This window comes from Polyodon spathula, chromosome 1 (assembly GCF_017654505.1).
Source record: "Polyodon spathula isolate WHYD16114869_AA chromosome 1, ASM1765450v1, whole genome shotgun sequence".
Lineage (NCBI taxonomy): Eukaryota > Metazoa > Chordata > Actinopteri > Acipenseriformes > Polyodontidae > Polyodon > Polyodon spathula.
In genome coordinates, this window is record NC_054534.1 from 49,228,624 (window position 1) to 49,247,952 (window position 19,329).

At 36.2% G+C, this 19,329-nt stretch overlaps 1 protein-coding gene across 1 annotated transcript in view; it reads left to right on the top strand.

Annotated features, from left to right (window-relative positions):
- The first annotated feature begins 217 nt into the window (after positions 1-217).
- Positions 218-19,329, top strand: part of LOC121319538 (pumilio homolog 3-like) — a 97,734-nt gene continuing 78,622 nt past the window's right edge. The window contains exons 1-2 of the mRNA XM_041257066.1: positions 218-286; positions 13,828-13,915. Of these exons, the coding sequence (XP_041113000.1) occupies positions 260-286; positions 13,828-13,915 (115 nt within the window). The 5' untranslated portion in view covers positions 218-259. The remainder of the gene's footprint in view (positions 287-13,827; positions 13,916-19,329) is intronic.

The following is a 19,329-nucleotide window of genomic DNA, read 5'->3' on the forward strand; positions in this document are numbered from 1 at the left end:
CAACAAGATCATAATTTAGCTCTAGTTTTAGTTTTCGCGCTCTCCATTTCGGTATCTCAAAAATGTATTCAACAACTCTTTCAATAACAACATCAGATAAATAACAGCAAAGCAGAAATTTTCTAGGTCACATGACGAACTTCCGGTAGCTCATGAATATTAATATAAATAGGTCTCTTACCGTAAATCTTTTCTGGTTGGCGTGAGAATGGGAATATGTCTTCATCCTGATTGGCTGAACGCGATTGCCGTAAAGTATATGTTGCAGATGGAGACACGTGAAGAGGTAAGTACATTGATTTCGTATGTTTAGTAAAAAAAAAAAAAAAAGGAAAGAAATATTTTTATGAAATATAAAACCCAACGAAGAAATGAAAGTTTGCCTTGTTGCTGGGAATGGTTTTAATATGTTATTCCTCTGTACAGTAGTAATGTCAACATGCTTACTTTAATTTAGTTACAGTTTTCTTTCTTGCTCAGAAGAAGTAGACCATAATAAAATATGTAACGTGATGTAAAACTCTTGTTAGTACAAATATTGAAAAAAAAAAAAAAAAAAACGCCAGCCAACCTCACGTCTCTGGACATCAAAGAATAATGTCAGATGTTAGTGTGGCAGTTACATTTTTATTTATTCACTTTGTGTAAAACAATATTGAAAAAACGCGGTACTTTGCGTTAGCACAAATTATTGAACATGTCCAGGGGCATATGGAGACTGTAGTAAAAAAACAAAACAAACCGATATAATATTTTCAGTATCGGGATTATTATTTTGCTGTATTTGTCGTGATTATCAATTTACATAAGTTATTTACCAATTTGTGCAGCTTCACCATATGCTCTACGAAGGGCGCATCGTTTCCAGTCATCTTGACTACGTAGCTATCGTTCATGTCATTCGCAGAGCAACTACTATGTTGTATTTTTCTTTCTATTCACGTGAGCAGAGTCCGGTAATCTGTACAATTAAAATAAAATGCCCTTCCCTATTCATTTAGCTTTGGTCCCCATAAATTGGGGGGGGGGGGGTAGAAGGAGGCGACTGAACAATAATACAGTACCAGTGTAACTTCAGAAAGTGATATATCGTATAATGCGGTATGCGTACCAAAACGTGACCAGTGTAACGTCAAGAAATGGTATGTTGTCATGTTTTGGTATGTGTAACAAAGATCTGGTGGCTGTTGTACTGCTGTAAAACTGTTATACCTCTTTACATCTGCATACCAGTTTATGTTGTTAAAATAAGTGAATTAATATTAAGTACTTTTAATGACGTATCAATTTCTGACGGGTGTTCTGCTGTCAAGTGTATCAAGTACTTTGAAAGTTTCTGACAGGTTTTTCAGTGATACAGAAGTGGTACATTTATATTTCAACTAATTCTAGTACATTACCTACTTTCTGACTAAGCTTGGTCTGATTTGAAAAGGGTTTGCTCTGCTGCATAATCTGTGTGTTGGTATGGGACAGAAAACTTTTTTTCTTCTTTATTTTGTACTGGAGGAAAAAAAGGCCCTATAATTTAATTATGTATTCAGGTTATTTGTATGTTAACGATACACCATATACAGTGTTCCCTCTATGCTTTTTAGGTACTGAGAAACTTGCCGTTTTGACTGAGAAAGGGTAAATTATCATCTAGAAACCTTCAGCCATGCATTAACCCTTTTAAATATATTTTTGCTGCATTATACAATTTTGAAACAATATTCCAACACAAATCTGAACAATTTTACAATTTACTTTAAACAAGACATTTATTGTGGCTCTGCCTCTGATTTTGAATCATCCTCTCATCCTATGCAGCGCTGTCAGTTGTCATCATAGATACAGACTGCATGCTTAACTGGTGGTGTGCATAAAACACTGGCGTATGTACTGCCTTCAGTTGTAATCCTCTCTAGGGCTACTAATTGTTCCATTCTTGGGAATACCAAATTCCGTTTTTCAAAAATGGCCAATTCTGTTTGTTCCCACTTTTTATATTAACTTATTAAGTAAATGTGGCATTTGAACATAAATATAATGTTGGCAGTTTAAAATAAGTAAATTTAATAAATGACCAGACTCTTGTTTCTATAATAGATAGTAAAGCACCTGCAGACACTTCAAACTTGTCATAATGTTTATAGACATCACTTGGCTCATTGCTGGCATTAAAATAATCAGGAAAACCTAAGAATTATGTTACAACAGTTTAGAAAACCAAGTGTCCAGCACAGTTGTGAGAATCATATTTACAGTCTTCCACTAACACAGTAGTTCAGTCTACAAATAATTTGAAAATACCTGTTTAGCTTATTGCTCTCATTTACAATAACAATACAAAATATGAAACAGTTCAGTGACAGTCCAGCAATGTCATGTGAGAGTAATCCTATGTACAGTACGCCACACATTAAGTTTAGCGTTTTGCTGGCATTATAGTAATAACCAGGATAAAATGTGAAACTCTGATAAAAGTAAAGTGATCAATTTCTTTTGATTGTATAACTAGAAAAATTGTTTTGAGCTTATTTCTTCGTCGTCAGAAAATATAATTCAATTAAGAAATGGCCGTGGTTTAAAATTGCTAATTATTGCTGCATTAAAGGCAGGTAGCGTGGAAAGAAATAAACTAAACAATAATGAAATACGCAATTAATTTAGCTTACTTCGGGAAAGCTCCTCCTTGAGCGCAGTACCTTGCGACTTATTTTTCAGCATAGAAGAATGCAGTGCTTTGCCATTATTGCCATCTAGTTGCTTTCTTTATGCGTTTATGACTGCTGTTATGATATTTAATAGTATTGACTCGTACATGAATTGCAGCAAAACTTTAAGAATATTATCGCACCATCCTCATATAGATAATCTGATTTTCTTTTAGCTCAGTTTCACTGAAATATTGCTTTTTTTTCCGTTGGTGCAGCCGCCATGTTGGGTTTCAGCAGAAACATAGAATGGCCATATGATGAATAAACTCACAATAAATAAATAAATAAATAATGGAGATGGTATGTCTTCAATTACTATACACTTAAATGTGTATATTTTTGACTAATGTGCCGATTACATTTACCTCTTTCAAAACGCTTGAGACGATTTCTAAAATGGATGTTTTTAAAGGGAATAAAACAAAAAACGTCAGTGAGTATTGTGATTTTCATGTTTACTGGAGTATTTATACTTACAAATAATACAGTAAGATTGTGCTCCACTGATTTTATTATTCAGTTACACGACAAGTTAAAAACTGAAGTTCATGAGCAGCATGAGAGAATCGCCAGAAGCCTGCTTCGCCCACCCTGTACTAGCAGATTCATTGGTGCATGAATGAGCTCTGCACTAATGTGATGTGCATTTTTACAGAGGGAAATCAGAGAATCAGTTGCAAGACAGACACAAATATGCTTATGGTAATGCTTTGTAAGAGTGGTCTCAAAATAATAGGTTTACCCGGAGAGGCTGGAGTCTCGATTGAGGTTGATATTTATGATAATAACTTGCGAAAGTTAGTAAACTGAGTGCGAAAGTTGTTGCCAGTTACTGCAAAAAGTGCTCGGATTTTAGCCTTCGAGGGAGCACTGACCACATTCATACATTTTCAATGTTTTTTCTAACGAGAGCCAGATGGAATTTTGGAACTGAAGAGGCCAACACTGTGGTAAATATTTGGCTTTCTAAGAAAAAGCTGCATGTCAGATGCAAAGAAAAATCATTTTCCAAATTACATGACCAGCAATTGTACAGAAATGAAAAAGCTGTTGTTTTTAATTGTATACAGTGTTTTAAATCTACATGTGCATTTTCCTTTGGATAGTTTCTTTGTTGCCATGATCCCTAAAAGATTAGTGGTGTATTTTACTATTAAAAGTATTAATACAACATCAATTATACGTTTTAAGTTATATGTGGAAAGTGATTTAGACGTTGAACTGAATGTATACTTAATTGATGGAAGTTGAATCAGCCTGTTCAGTTAAGAACATAAGAAAGTTTACAAACGAGAGGAGGCCATTCGACCCATCTTGCTCGTTTGGTTGTTAGTAGCTTATTGATCCCAGAATCTCATCAAGCAGCTTCTTGAAGGATCCCAGGGTGTCAGCTTCAACAATATTACTGGGGAGTTGATTCCAGACCCTCACAATTCTCTGTGTAAAAAAGTGCCTCCTATTTTCTGTTCTGAATGCCCCTTTGTCTAATCTCCATTTGTGACCCCTGGTCCTTGTTTCTTTTTTCAGGCTGAAAAAGTCCCTTAGGTCGACACTGTCAATCCCTTTTAGAATTTTGAATGCTTGAATTAGGTCGCCACGTAGTCTTCTTTGTTCAAGACTGAACAGATTCAATTCTTTTAGCCTGTCTGCATATGACATGCCTTTTAAGCCCGGAATAATTCTGGTCGCTCTTCTTTGCACTCTTTCTAGAGCAGCAATATCTTTTTTATAGCGAGGTGACCAGAACTGCACACAATATTCAAGATGAGGTCTTACTAGTGCATTGTACAGTTTTAACATTACTTCCCTTGATTTTGTTTGAGTTTGAGTTGTTTGTATTTCGAATCTGTACGTTGTCTAGCTGCAATAGGCTATACACCATACAGGCAAGTCGCGTTGTAAGTCGAAGCACATTTTCCCATAGGAACAATGTTATAAATTGGGGTTACATTCCTGACTCTTCAGCCAGATAATACAGTTTTACAAAAATGACCCGTTATATTGTACTCATGCAAATATGTATTTATCTCTTTACACTCAGCCCGGTGGTTACGTGCATATTACTCAGACACCTACCTGGCATGTTAAAAGTACAGACTCCGGGCTTTCCAATGACGTATTCAGTGTGTGTATGCGGTACTCCTAACCGGAACTACGATCGTCTGAAGTTAAGCCCCTCATCATGTGACAGAGTTCACAGCTTGGGTTTCGTTTTGAGTCCATTGCTCTTATCAGGCATTGTTAACGGCAAATAAAATAATAATAATAAAAAAAAAAAAAAACAGTTGCATGCATAAAAACAAACAAATAAAAAAAAAAAAAATGCTAGACTAAGTCATGGCGACCACGACAGGGCTGCGGTTCAGACACCGAGCTGCGCACATGACGCATGGCTCGGGTCTCGCCGTGTCGTAAATGCCGTATTGGTGTCGTAAAGTCGCAGTAATAATGCAAGAGTCGTAAGTCAAAGCGTCGTAAATCGAGGATCGTCTGTATACCGTATAGTTTCTCCTTGTTTGTTATTGCCTGTGCATTTCTTGAAAAGAATAAAAGCATGAAATACCCCATGCCATCTGGTCTAAAATGTCAACTCCATACTTAGTTGTAGCACAGTTTAATTTATGTAAGGGCTGCAGATTGATCTAATCAGTTTAGTACATCGCCGGAATGGTGCTGATTGATGCATAAAAATGTATGAAATAGAACCCTAGACTAAAAACAAAATACTACTGTTTTCTATGTAGCCGTCAAGTTGACAGCACTAGGTTCTAGGTAGGAGGGGAATATAACCTTTTCATTTTTGCGATCCTGCCTTTCATACGCTGTCAGGGTATTTAATATACATACTGTGTATAGGAAAAGTCAAGAACGGACAACCGTGTATCTTTCACACATGCAGAGTAATTGCCATTTTAAAAGTGAAAACTGTCAAATTGACGGACTTGGTGGCTCTAGTGTTAATTTGTAGTTTCTTTGTTGTTAACACTACCAAGTATGTAAGCAGAGAGAAAATACTTTTAGTATAATTTGATGTAGATGGGTACCTAGATATTTCACAGCTGTATGAAGTGTTTAGTCCACAGTGTGAAATCTGCTCTCCTTTATGTAGGAGAGCAGATCCAATTCAAGTATATGTACTAAAATCCAATTCAAGTGTATGTACAGTTGTACATCACAGGTTCCTGGTATGACAATTGGCTTCTTTCAATTTTAAAAAAAGAAAGCTATATCATCAACTGGACAGAGTTTAGTGATTGACATTTCACAGCTGCCAATAAACACTCAGGATTCTACTCACTGATTCGTAAACACGGGCTGGAGGCGGTTTAATTATGACTGAGAACAGAGCCGAGCCAGAAACGTTTTTATTATATATATTCACACACACACACACACACACACACACACACAGAGTGGCTCTCGAAAGTGTTCACCCACCCCTTGGACTTTTCCACATTTTATTGTGTTACAACATGGAATCAAAATGGATTTAATTAGGAGTTTTGCCACTGATCAACACAAAGTCCATAATGTCAAAGTGAAAAATAAAATCTACAAATTGTTCTAAATTAATTACAAATACAAAACAGAAAATAATTGATTGCATACGTATTCACCCCTTGAGTCAATACTTGGTAGAGGCACCTTTGGCAGCAATTACAGCCATGATTCCATTTGGATAGGTTTCTACAGCTTTGCACATCTGGACACTACATGTTTTGCCCGTTCGTCTTTGCAAAATTGCTCAAGCTCCATCAAGTTGGATGGGGACCTTTGGGTGAACAACAATTTTCAACTCTTTCCACGTATTTTCAATTGGATTGAGGTCCAGGCTTTGACTGGGCCACTCCAGGACATTGACCTTTTTGTTTTTAAGCCACTCCAGTGTGGCTTTGGCTGTATGTTTGGGATCATTGTACTGCTGGAAGAGGAATCTTCTCCCAAGTCCCAGGTCTCTTGCAGACTCAGGGCCGGCAAAATCGCTACCCCAGCGTTCCGGGACAACCAAAAAAATCTGTCAGACAACGTCTTTTTTTTGGCTGCTTGCCCAACGGACAATCCCATTTGTTTTACTCTATAAAAAGATAACGTTCTGTGCTTTAATCAAATGGCAATTTCTCAATCGAGATTCCGCTTACAGATCATCCTAGTAAAACACATTTATAGGGATCAATGTTTTTCATTGGTAATGTTTGAGTGATTTCTGGGGTGACGTACACATACACATTGGTTGTGACCAAATCCCGCGAGGATTGCCCCGTGTAACACCCCTGAAAACTCAAGCAATCCTATCTAGTCAGCGCGCTGGTATGTCACGTGACTGTCTGCTCACTGAAACAAATGGTGCATGGACTCTACGACAGCCAAAGTATATACTTTTATTTTGAAGACTATGATTTTTAAACAAAGCTACAGACTGGAATTACAAGCTACTGTACTCTGCTCACCAAGATTCACATTTTGTTATCTTGTTGTTACTTTTATTAAATCGTTAACGTTATTTCCAAACCCAGGAAAAAAAAAAACATCGAATAAGATAGCTATTATCACTGACTCAGATTTAGCATGTAGCGTGCTCACATCGCTTTTTTCATTTCTTTAAGTGTACTGGTAATTTTATATTAAATGTATGGTGCTTGCTTGTAACTTATTGTACAGAGTGCAGCAACAGTCTCAGGTCCAAACCGTCAGCCGAGTGTATATATACTATTTACATCTTCGCTATAAGCCTTAATTGTACGGTTAAATACCTAATATTGAAAAACAAAAAAAACAAAAATCTAACTGCCGCTGATGTTGGCTCGTGTCTATGCAATGTCTATGCTGATGTCTATGCAACTGGCACGGCAAAGCAACATTAGATTTTTGAATACTGATTTTTAAAAAAAAATAATCAAACTGCTGCACAGCAAAGCAATATTTGATTTATTTATTTAAATAAGGAATCAAGATTTCAATTAAAATTTGCAATTGAAACAAAACTGAAACTTTGTATTTTTTTTTTTTGGTGGGGTGGGGGTGGTTACTGTGTTCAATGAATAGGATATAGCCAGAATACTGGGTCCTTATGCCACAAACAGGATTTTTGATGTTGAAAAAGTATATGAATCCTGAGATACTGTACCTATATTGAGTACAGTGTACTTTGTACAAATCACAGTCCATAGGTCAATTATGGCCAACTTGACATTTTTTTGGACAACCAAATGTCAGCAATGGACTGCCCGAAGGGCAAGTACCATTACCAAAATTTTCCTACAGGATTTCTCTGTACTTTGCTGCATCCATTTTGCCCTCTTCACGAGCTTTCCAGGCCCTGACGCAGAGAAGCATCCCCATAGCACGATGCTGCCACCACCATGCTTCATGATAGAGATGGTGTTCTCAGGATGATGTGCAGTGTTAGGCTTGCGCCAAACATAGCCCTTAGCATTGAGGCCAAAAAGCTCTATTTTGGTCTCATCGGACCATAGAATCTTCTTCCACTTGTCTCGGAGTCTCCCACATGCCTTCTGGCAGACTCTAGCTGAGATTTGATGTGAGTTTTTTCAACATTGGCTTTCTTTTTTCCACTCTCCCATAAAGACCAGTTTTGTGAATCACCCGAGCTATTGTTGCCGTATGCACAGTGTTTCCCAGCTCAGCCGTGGAAGACTGAAACTCCTTTAGAATTGCCATAGGCCTCTTGGTGGCCTCCCTGACTAGGGCCCTTCTCGCCCGGATACTCAGTTTTTGAGGACGGCCTTCTAGACAGATTCACAGTTGTGCCATATTCTCGGCATTTCTTAATAATGGAATTTGCTATGCTCCGGGGGATATTCAGTGCCTTGGAAATGTTCTTATATCCTACCCCTGATTGGTGCTTTTGAAGAACTTTATTCTGGATTTGCTTTGAACGTTTTTTCGTCTTCATGATGTAATTTTTGTTAGGAAATGTACTAACCAACTGTGGGACCTCCCAGAGACAGGTGTATTTAACCTGAAATCATGTGAAACACCTTAATTGCACACAGGTGGACTTCATTCAACTAATTATGTGACTTCTAAAGACAATTGGTTGCACCAGAGCTTATTTAGGTGTGTCATAGCAAAGGGGGTGAATACTTATGTAATCAATTTTTTTCTGTTTTATATTTGTAATTAATGTAGAACAATTTGTAGATTTTATTTTTCACTTTGACATTATGGACTTTTTTTGCGTTGATCAGTGGCAAAAACTCCTAATTAAATCATTTTGATTCCATGTTGTAACACAATAGAATGTGGAAGTCCAAGGGGGGTGAATACTTTGGAGAGCCACTGTGTGTGTGTGTGTGTGTGTGTGTATACACACACACATACATACTTCTGCAAACCACTGTATGTATGTATTTACTCCCTACCAATTAGGGATGTCACGGTATCAAATTTAACAAATATGTTATTTTTTTTGTAATCCATTTTTAAATGGCTGTTTGAAGTACACTCAATTCAAGTAATTTTTTAACAAGAAAATAACTTTAATCTGTGTTAGCAGTCTGGAAAATCTCACACAGACGTAGGTGGATGTACAATAAGGTGACATTGGACATCATGGACACCTCATCGGTAATGAGGAGCGTCACATCTCGCATGCCTGTATGAAGGAATTGCAGTACCTTATCAGAGAGGTTACGATACATCAGTGTTTTTCCATGTTTCACTGGAGGCATTAGTAGTGTGTGAATGGTCATCCCATTGATATTGTAAGCTGCAACTCCATTGGGTGCTGTGATTGCCACTTCTTTTACCAGGCTTTGTTAACCCATGCTGTGACAGTTTTTAATGAGAACAGTCTTCACTGTGCCTCCAGTGCCACTCACAAACACACAGAGGATGGGCAGGGTTCAACATTAACCATGGCCCGGCGGCCCAGGTCCAATAGAGAGTGCAGTTTGGCGGGTAGTTATGAAGCACCACAGGCCTGACTGGGTCAGTTACATTTAACTAGTAATATATATAGTGCACGTGGCTTCCGTTTCATGAATCCAGGAAAATGGGCCAGTGTGCCAAAAAGCTGAAAATTGACACAAACCATTTTTTTAAAACATAACTATGAACTAATCCTAACTTTCCCGCCCCACATCATATTTGTTGTACAGTCAGACTCTGAGACTATGTACCAAAGTGCTGTGTTGGTGGTACTCATTCCCGTGACATGGCAAATCTTTTACCTATTGGGTTTTCTACAACAAAGCAACCAATAAGCCAAAAGGAAAGAGCTGAAATCAGTAAATCATAAAGAAAGTAATTATGAAAAAATGAAGCCGAATATTTAGAGTGGAGGCTTCATCTGGCTTCATTATGAAAACAAAGTAACGTTCTACCTTGTTTGGCGTCAGTTTCCCAGACTTGCAGATAAAACAGCAGCTTTATTTGTTTTTTGTGAATTCAACATTTTGTTTACATCAAATCCAGACACACAGTAAGATGTCCCGATGGATACCCAGATACGCGATTTAATTTTCTAATTTTTTGATCTGGGATCCAAGGTGTTCAGGTCAAAAATGCCATTCACAATCTTTCCAGGACTTGCTGGTAACACAAGTGATAGTGCTCTAAATAGGATTGTTATTATTTTATATTATGAATATTGTTTTGATAGTGTTTATTATTAGGATTAGGGATGGGAATTTTGAATAGTTTCCTATTTGAATACACAGGCTGCAAAATTTTTGTATATTTGATTATCCGAACTCTGGTCCCTTATGCTACCAAGAGTAAAAGTCAAATGCGTGTGCACAAGCAAACAGCATAACAGTGTAAGCTGGTAAATTTTGCGGGGTTCACAAAGTGTTCAAACAATGGCAAGAAGAGATTTCTTTGTTCAATACCATATTTCCTTAGGTACAAGTTTCTTTTTTGTTTACTGAATTAAAATACAGAACTCAATGAGCAGCAATGTCACAGAGCATCTCTTCCAATTAAAGCAACAGTAGCATAATATTGCGCTAATCACCAAATAATAATTTTTGCTATAGTGTATTCAGAATAAAGTAAGACCTATCATATAGCAACCTAAATATTCTACATCTGTTTAACTCTAACAAATAATATTTATAAAATAATCTTTTGTAACCTGGCCAAAACAATAGAAAATACATTCCAACATTACAATAGTTTAACATTACTAATTACAATCTAAGTCAAGTTACTTTGTTTATTCAGTAACCTGTAAATAATTCAAAACAAGGATACCTGGTTGTACTTTTAATGGTCAGTACAAATGTTGATGTTACTGCATCCATTCACAGAAAGTCAACAGTAGATGTTTTACACTGAACTGCAGTCCAGGGTTAAAAAATAACTCCTTTCCAACTCCAAGTATCTTGCCTTTTCTTACAGTCACTGCATTGTTCTGCTTAGCATTTAGTATGTCTTTATAGTCATCATAACATTATATTGTCTGCATTGTAAAACACAGACGTTGTTTTCTCTCGGTTTCTGTCCTCAAAATGCTAGTTTTGGAATGAGTGTTAAGCGCGGCCTCAGGGTCGACCCTTACAGCATAAACATAGAGGTGAGTTTCCGTAGCTACAGTACTTTCTACTGGGTTTCTCATGGTAACCTTGGCTCTGCCTTGTAGCATTCCAGTTGGAATAAAGCAAAATTTAAGGTTTGACAAAAACAAATCGCAAACAATAATCCAACCATATAGGTCAGGCTGGGCAATTATAAGAACATAAAGTTTACAAACGAGAGGAGGCCATTCGGCCCATCTTGCTCGTTTGGTTGTTAGTAGCTTATTGATCCCAGAATCTCATCAAGCAGCTTCTTGAAGGATCCCAGGGTGTCAGCTTCAACAACATTACTGGGGAGTTGATTCCAGACCCTCACAATTCTCTGTGTAAAAAAGTGCCTCCTATTTTCTGTTCTGAATGCCCCTTTGTCTAATCTCCATTTATGACCCCTGGTCCTTGTTTCTTTTTTCAGGTTGAAAAAGTCCTTTGGGCAGACATTGTCAAACCTTTTAGAATTTAGAATGCTTGAATTAGGTCGCCGCGTAGTCGTCTTTGTTCAAGACTGAACAGATTCAATTTTTCTAGCCTGTCTGCATATGACATGCCTTTTAAACCTGGAATAATTCTGGTCGCTCTTCTTTGCACTCTTTAGAGCAGCAATATCTTTTTTTATAGCGAGGTGACCGGAACTGAACACAATATTCAAGATGAGGTCTTACTAATGCATTACACAGTTTTAACATTACTTCCCTTGATTTAAATTCAACACTTTTCATAATGTATCCGAGCATCTTGTGGCCTTTTTTATAGCTTTCTCACATTGTCTAGATGAAGACATTTCTGAGTCAACAAAAACTCCTAGGTCTTTTTCATAGATTCCTTCTCCAATTTCAGTATCTCCCATATGATATTTATAATGTACATTTTTATTTCCTGCGTGCAGTACCTTACACTTTTCTCTATTAAATGTCATTTACCATGTGTCTGCCTAGTTCTGAATCTTGTCTAGATCATTTTGAATGACCTTTGCTGCTGCAACAGTGTTTGCCACTCCTCCTATTTTTGTGTCATCTGCAAATTTAACAAGTTTCAGAATCTAAGTCATTAATGTAGATTAGGAATAGCAGAGGAATTAACACTGATCCCTGTGGTACTCCACTGGTTGCTTCACTCCATTTTAAGGTTTCTCCTCTAATCAGTACTTTCTGTTTTATAGATGTTAACCACTCCCTAATCCATGTACATGTGTTTCCGTGAATCCCTACTGTGTTCAGTTTGAGAATTAATCTTTTATGCGGGACTTTGTCAAACATTTTCTGGAAATCTAAATAAACCATGTCATATGCTTTGCAATTATCCATTATCGATGTTGCATCCTCAATAAAATCAAGCAAGTTAGTTAGACACGATCGCCTTCACTGTTCCTATATTTTGGTTTAGTTTTCCTCTCTCTCTTCTCTCCTCCCTCATATTCTCCTCTGTCAACCCCCCCCCCCCCCCCATAGTGCAGTGAGCTGCAGGCTCATATGCAGATGACCATCTTCTGATTTAGCAACAAATGAATCACTTAATTCGGGAGATGGCCACATTCTACACAAGATTTTTTATTACTCCTGGCAGAGGACGTGATACCAACCTTGTCTCTGCCAAACACTTTAAAAAAAAAAAAAAAAAAAAAAAAAAAAAACACATAAAAACATGGCTATGCCATCATATTTAACTACAATAAATAAATCATAATAATAACAATACAACAAAACGCATACAAAATAATAAACACTGAACACGGACGAAGGGGTACCCCATTCTAAAATTAAATAAATACATTTATAAATCATAATACAAAATAAATACATTTTACAGCAGGGCTTTGCCATGCCCCCTTTTCATGTACAGGGCTCCTGGCCCTGTTATACTACCAATAAGGTAATGGTTACATTTTTGTCCTTGATAAGGAATTTTGAGTTATTATCATAACCCTGGTCCCCTGAATTAGAAATGTAACCATTAACCTTCAAGGTCGCTGTGTCTATGATTGCAGCAGGCTTGAAGAAAAATTCTGATGTTTGTGTAAGCAGTCTTTTTATGCCCTCTGGGGCAGGCACCACTGCGTCACAGGCTCGGTGTGCAGCTTTTGATTTTATATATATATATATATATATATATATATATATATATATATATATATATATATAATATATATATATATATATATGGTTAGACGGTATTAAAGGATAAATACGCATGAGGTAATGGTTACATTTCTATTTCAGGGAACCAGGGTTGTGATAATAACCTAACGTTATTTATATTAAAAAACAATATTGTGTTAATTAGTTCAAGTGCATTATTGTGTGTAAATACTGTAGGTTTTCAGCATTTGCCTCAGACACACATGGAACTCATGACAACAAGAAGTAGGGTTTACCATTATTGCTGGGGAGCCGTAGAGTCTGGATGTGTATAATGTGACTTTTAAACATGTTTTTATAACATTTGTATACAGTATATTTAGAGAACACTTTGTACATAATGAAAAATACACTTTAGAAAATTAGTAAGTTTATTCTCAGCAGGCAAGTTCTGTTGCTTATACATTTAAATGTATTTGTATATTTATGTAATTGTTTTTCATTTTTTAATAGGTTGGAACAATGGAACTGAAAAATAAGAAAATTACAGAAAGAGTTGGGAAGATGTCTACTGGGGAAGGTCATGCTAAACAATTTAAAGGTAACATTTGACAGCTTTGTCAGAAACAATTCAGTTGGGAAGTTCATCCTAGACACGTTTGATCAAGCCCTACAAATGTTCTGACTTACAGTATACAGGGATGAAGTTAAGATTTCAAATAGTTACTCTTTTGACCCAAGTTACTGCTTTATAATTGTAAACACATTTGGCCAGGTAAGTCACCATAAAATATTCATTATATACTGAGTATTTAAAAACATATTTTTTGGGTGGGGGTAAAAGGGTTTCTTTTGAAATTCCAGAAGTGGCCTATTATCAAAATACAATTTTGGTCATCCTTGGTCATTTCCTGCAGTGTTAATTCAAATTCCTGTACAACCATGCGTGTGTTCTACAAGCTTCTTTATCGGCTCAGCACATTTTTTCGAGGTATCACACTGACTGCAAATTTACCCCTTACTTATATTTTAACATTAAATTCTTAAACTCTGTGTACAAGTTAAATCTTCAATATAAAGCTATACAGATAAATAAAATAAGGAAATGTATTATTAAGTAAAACAGTTACTTTAATATTATAGGCACTTTTTTTTAGTGGTTGTCTCTGAAGAGACAGCCACTTTGGATTTGTAGCTGGACTGGGGTGTTTTGAATATTTCCAATTCTTTCTGTGATTGGCTGCAGACAACAGGGCTAGCCATAGGTTGGATAATGTTTACTGGATTGGTTTTTCTTGTGTACAGTTTCCTTGTAACTGAAGACATTGCATTCTGGGAGATGTAGTTGTTAGTGGAAGTTTTGGGGGAGGCAGACAAACTGTGCATCACAATTGCTATGCATATTTTTACGCATTTAATAAATTGTGTAAATTTCAGATTTTTTAAATTGTAAAAACGGCAGGTTTGCAGCTTATCTGGACCAATGCTAGTGGAGATGTGCTGACATGGGCGTCAACAGAATTAATTCTGAGGGTTGGGGCAAGGTGTTTAAAACTAATCTGGGTAATGTGGTTTTGTATCGCATAATAATTACACTTCTAGGCCTCGTTTACAACTCAGACTTAAGCCGGCATAGGTCCGGGTGGCAGCAGAGATCCTTATTTTCAGGTTGTGTTTACACTTGTCTATCTTTATTTAATTCAAGAACACAGACTGTGCTGCACAGTAAGGGGAATTTAAGAATACAGATTAGCTTACTGTCTCCACATCTATACAGTTATTTTAACCACACAGCAACGTGAAAAGTTGTAAAAAGCAGTCAAAGTGTGCTTTATGAACACTCGAAACAATTATAAATATACTTTGCAAAGACAAACAACCACAACCAAGTAGAGCAGAAAGTGTAAACTGTAATACAAAATGTCACTTACTGACATATTGCAGTAACAAAGTGCATGTTAAACACACTGCTCCAAACTAACTGAACAATTTAAAACAAACAGCACAAACCTAAACAGCATGATACTGTGATAGTCATCACGCATAGGTTTTTGTGGCACCAGAGCCGAAGCATTTAACACATCTCACTAGAGCATGGATGTCAAGTCTCAAGGTCTACCAGTAAAACTCGTGGTGAGTCTCGCAGCCGTGCAATGGATTGTCACGTTTGTGCATAAGTTTGTTATTTTTTGTGAGGTTGAGGTCACTATGAAGAGATGTATATTACCATTCTATATTCCTGTAGCTGCTAGGCAAATTCCTCCCTTACTCCAAAGATAGAATTGCCTTGTCTCAAACTGACGGTTTGTCTGCAGAGCCTTCTATGTTTCTGTACACAGCACGTCATTACTCAGACAGAGTCGAAGGAGAGACTGTCAGACTGTCACTGTCTCGTTCACACAGAAATTACCACAGAAATAAGAGAACTGGACAACAGTGGGAATGTAATTACTAAAGTCAAAAAATACAGTGTTCTTTATAATGCCAGTGTCAGTGATTATAAAGACAATACAAAAAAGACGCCATGTGGTAAGAAATAACAGAAATTGAAATTGATGGTGTAACAGTCACCACAGATACTATGCAGCATCTGATACAGCAATAAAGAAAAAAGGGGAATGTCCAGAGTTAATATCCGAAAGTACACCAAGAGGCTTAAATTTATTGAGTTAGCATTCTAGAAGTTAACAATAATTTCCCTAATATCCAACCCATATTCACACAAAACAAAGTAAGACAACTGAAAAATAAGAAACCTAATAGAAACGAAGTAGGACACCCAAAACGTGTACAAATAAACGTCAGTTAACAAAAAAGAAAGAACTCTTAATAACAACGCACAATAACTTAAGCTAAAGTTATAGCATAGTATTCTAATAAGCTGTAGGAAAACAGTTAATGAATAACTCCTGCAAGAAGTCTCCTTAACATCCTACCCAGCTAATACAGATGTGAGAAACTAGACCATCAATATCATTGTTCACCATGCATGACACAGCGGTAATGCGTGTAACCACGTACGTGAATTCAATTGAACTCGCAGGAAAGTAAAACAAAAAACAAAAAAACAGTCCAAAAAACAAACAGATGAAATCCCAAATATAATCGCCTCCCAGCGAAATGCGATTGTCCTGCGAACAAACTAAATATCCATCCGATAAGAGAAGAAAAAAATAATCCTCCAGGGGAAACCAACCAACAAAAAACGATGGATCAATCTCACCCAGTCCCGATCGCACGCTGCTGTGATAAACTCCAAATGCTGGTACAATCTCCGTCGAAATCCTCCGCGTTGCAGACTTGATACAAAGTACCAAAACAAAATAAAAAAAAACGAACAGGCTTGTGAAACCAAAGTATCAAAGAAAAATGATCAACTAAATGACCCTGTGTTAAACCCACTGTGCTATAGTTTCTCTCTACAGCCAAACAACTCTACACACCAAACATAAGTGAAAGCATGTTTGACTACTTAAATTAGACGAGACACTAAAACACAGACTAACACAATAAAACTCCACTACTAAAGAATACGTAAACCAAAATTCTAAATAATAAAATATCCAGTCAACAAAGCATACACGAGAAATACGGAGTACCTTACCGTCCCTTCCAGCTCTTTTTTAAATCCTGAGAGAACCCATACTCCACCTCTAAAAGGTACAGCAAGCCTGAGGGACCACACGCGAAAAAGTGTTCAGAAATTCAGAGCCAATACACACAAACCATCAAACAAACTAAAGCCTCTCAACCTTCATGAATAACTGCTTTTCATAAACACGTTCATTCCATATATTTATATACTCATATTTATTTTATTCTTGTATTATTATTAAAACAAATATCAAAAGGATTGAATAAGACTAGAGTAAATAAATCTGTCTGGCCAGGTTTTCTCACCTTGCATCTAAGCAAGGCAAATGAGACTTTCATTGCCTCATAATAAATGTGCGGCACATGCCACAATGGTTTGTCTATCTATTTCATCTTAATTTTGGTCAAAGTGAAGGGGAGTGCCACACACTGGTTTCATATTTCTGTAAAATGATGCTTCATTGTTTTAATGTTAACTGATAATAATCACATTCACACACTAACTGAAGATTTTATTAAAACTGAAAATCAGTATAAAAGTATATTAAACTAATTCTGAGTATTTACAAATAAATGTGTAGATGTATTCTTTTTGAATGATTTACATGTTAAACCAGATCACGTTTGCTGTTAAACGTCTTTTTTTTTTTTGTGTGGTGTACTCAGACAATTTCTTTGTTTTATTTATTTTATTTTGTCTCCGCAAAAGGAGTAAAACAAGACAGTATTTTCTCTACAGTAGTGTGTTTTTTTTTTCTATGTATTCGTGTCATTTGCTTCGCTCCTGGAGTACATAGCCCTTTAGTCTAGGTCTGCGGCATAGCTGTCAGCTATGTGCAAAAACCTTGCTTCGTCACCAGCACCCCAATCTTTTAAATGGCCAGCAGCAAGCTATTTAATTATACTCAGTTAAAATTAACCATAACTTAATGAGTGGGTAAAAAGTATAAAAATAATTTTATTGTAGAAGACCCAAAAACAAGTTTCCTGATTTAAACATGTTACGTATAATGAATAAATATATTAGCAGCATATAATGATATTTGTAGGACGAACCATAAAACAGTTTTGATTATGTTATATATTAATCTTATAATTATTTGATATAATAATAATAATAATAATAATAATAATAATAATAATAATAATAATAATTGTATTTATTTAGTAGACACCTTTATCCAAGGCAACTTAAAGAGGCTAAGCTGTGAACTATGCAACAACAATCACTGTTGCAGGGTCACTTAAATTAGGACCTCTTCACACCTCATGCTAAAGACAGAGCACAAGGAGGTTAAGTGAGTCAGAGGCTGAAATTGGATTTAAAGCCAGGAACCTCCTGGTTCCAAACTTTTTTTTTTTTTTTTTTAACCACAAAGCCTCCACAGATTATAACTATGAACAGAAAAAAAAAAAAAAAAAAAACTTTGTAAAAACATTTTCAACTTAAGTAGTGCACCATCACACATAAAACACAAATAAAAAGATATTCACAGTTGGGCATTCACATTGTAAGAAGTTTGATTTCATACACTGCTTCAAGCAAATGCATTTAAATTTGGTGATTTAAATGCAATGCACAAAAAATAATTTTGGTAAAGTTACAAAAAGTACAACGTGAATACAGATGTATTTACCTTTTGTTTATGTTGCCCATTGTGAAAAAATGCTTTAAGTTGCTTGCAGACCCATAGAAAAATAATGATTTTAAAATAAAAAAAACAAAAAAAACAAAAAAAAAACAAAACATATACAATCTGCTTTCAAATTTAAGATTAATTTAATTATTTCACATTGAGAGTAAAATATGTGCTTTTATAAACTGGGAAATGTAAGATATTGCTACACCAAACTACTTGAAAAGCTGTGTACTGTGAACTATTGAGAGCTTGCATTTAAGACCTCCGCAGAACTACAGGTCTGAGAGCCCAGCTAACAATTTAAAGTTGTAGCAACGTTGTAGATAGGTTGTGACAACGTTATAATGTAACATTGTGGCAACAAACATTTGTGGAGTTTTAACTACAACATTTATACAGCTTTTAAATGTAACATTTCAGCAACGTTGTCACAACGCTGTGATGTAACCTACCTACAACAATACACTTTTGTAGTTGTACGTTGTGTTGTGACAACTACATATGTAACGTTGTGATGTAATACCTAACATTTATGCAACTTATATAACTATCTGATTGTTTTTAATATTTTTTTAATAAACAGAATCAAAATCAAACATATTAATAGATGGGTGAGTGTGTGTGTGTGTGTGTGTGTGTGTGTGTGTGTGTGTGTTACTGGCGACATTAACAAAGGGCCATTGCGGGCAAATGAAACAAAATTTTAGGCTTTTTTATTCTTCATGACACTGAGCATCTGCCCAAAGCAGATGGGCGCGTCATTAACATCAACTGCCCGACT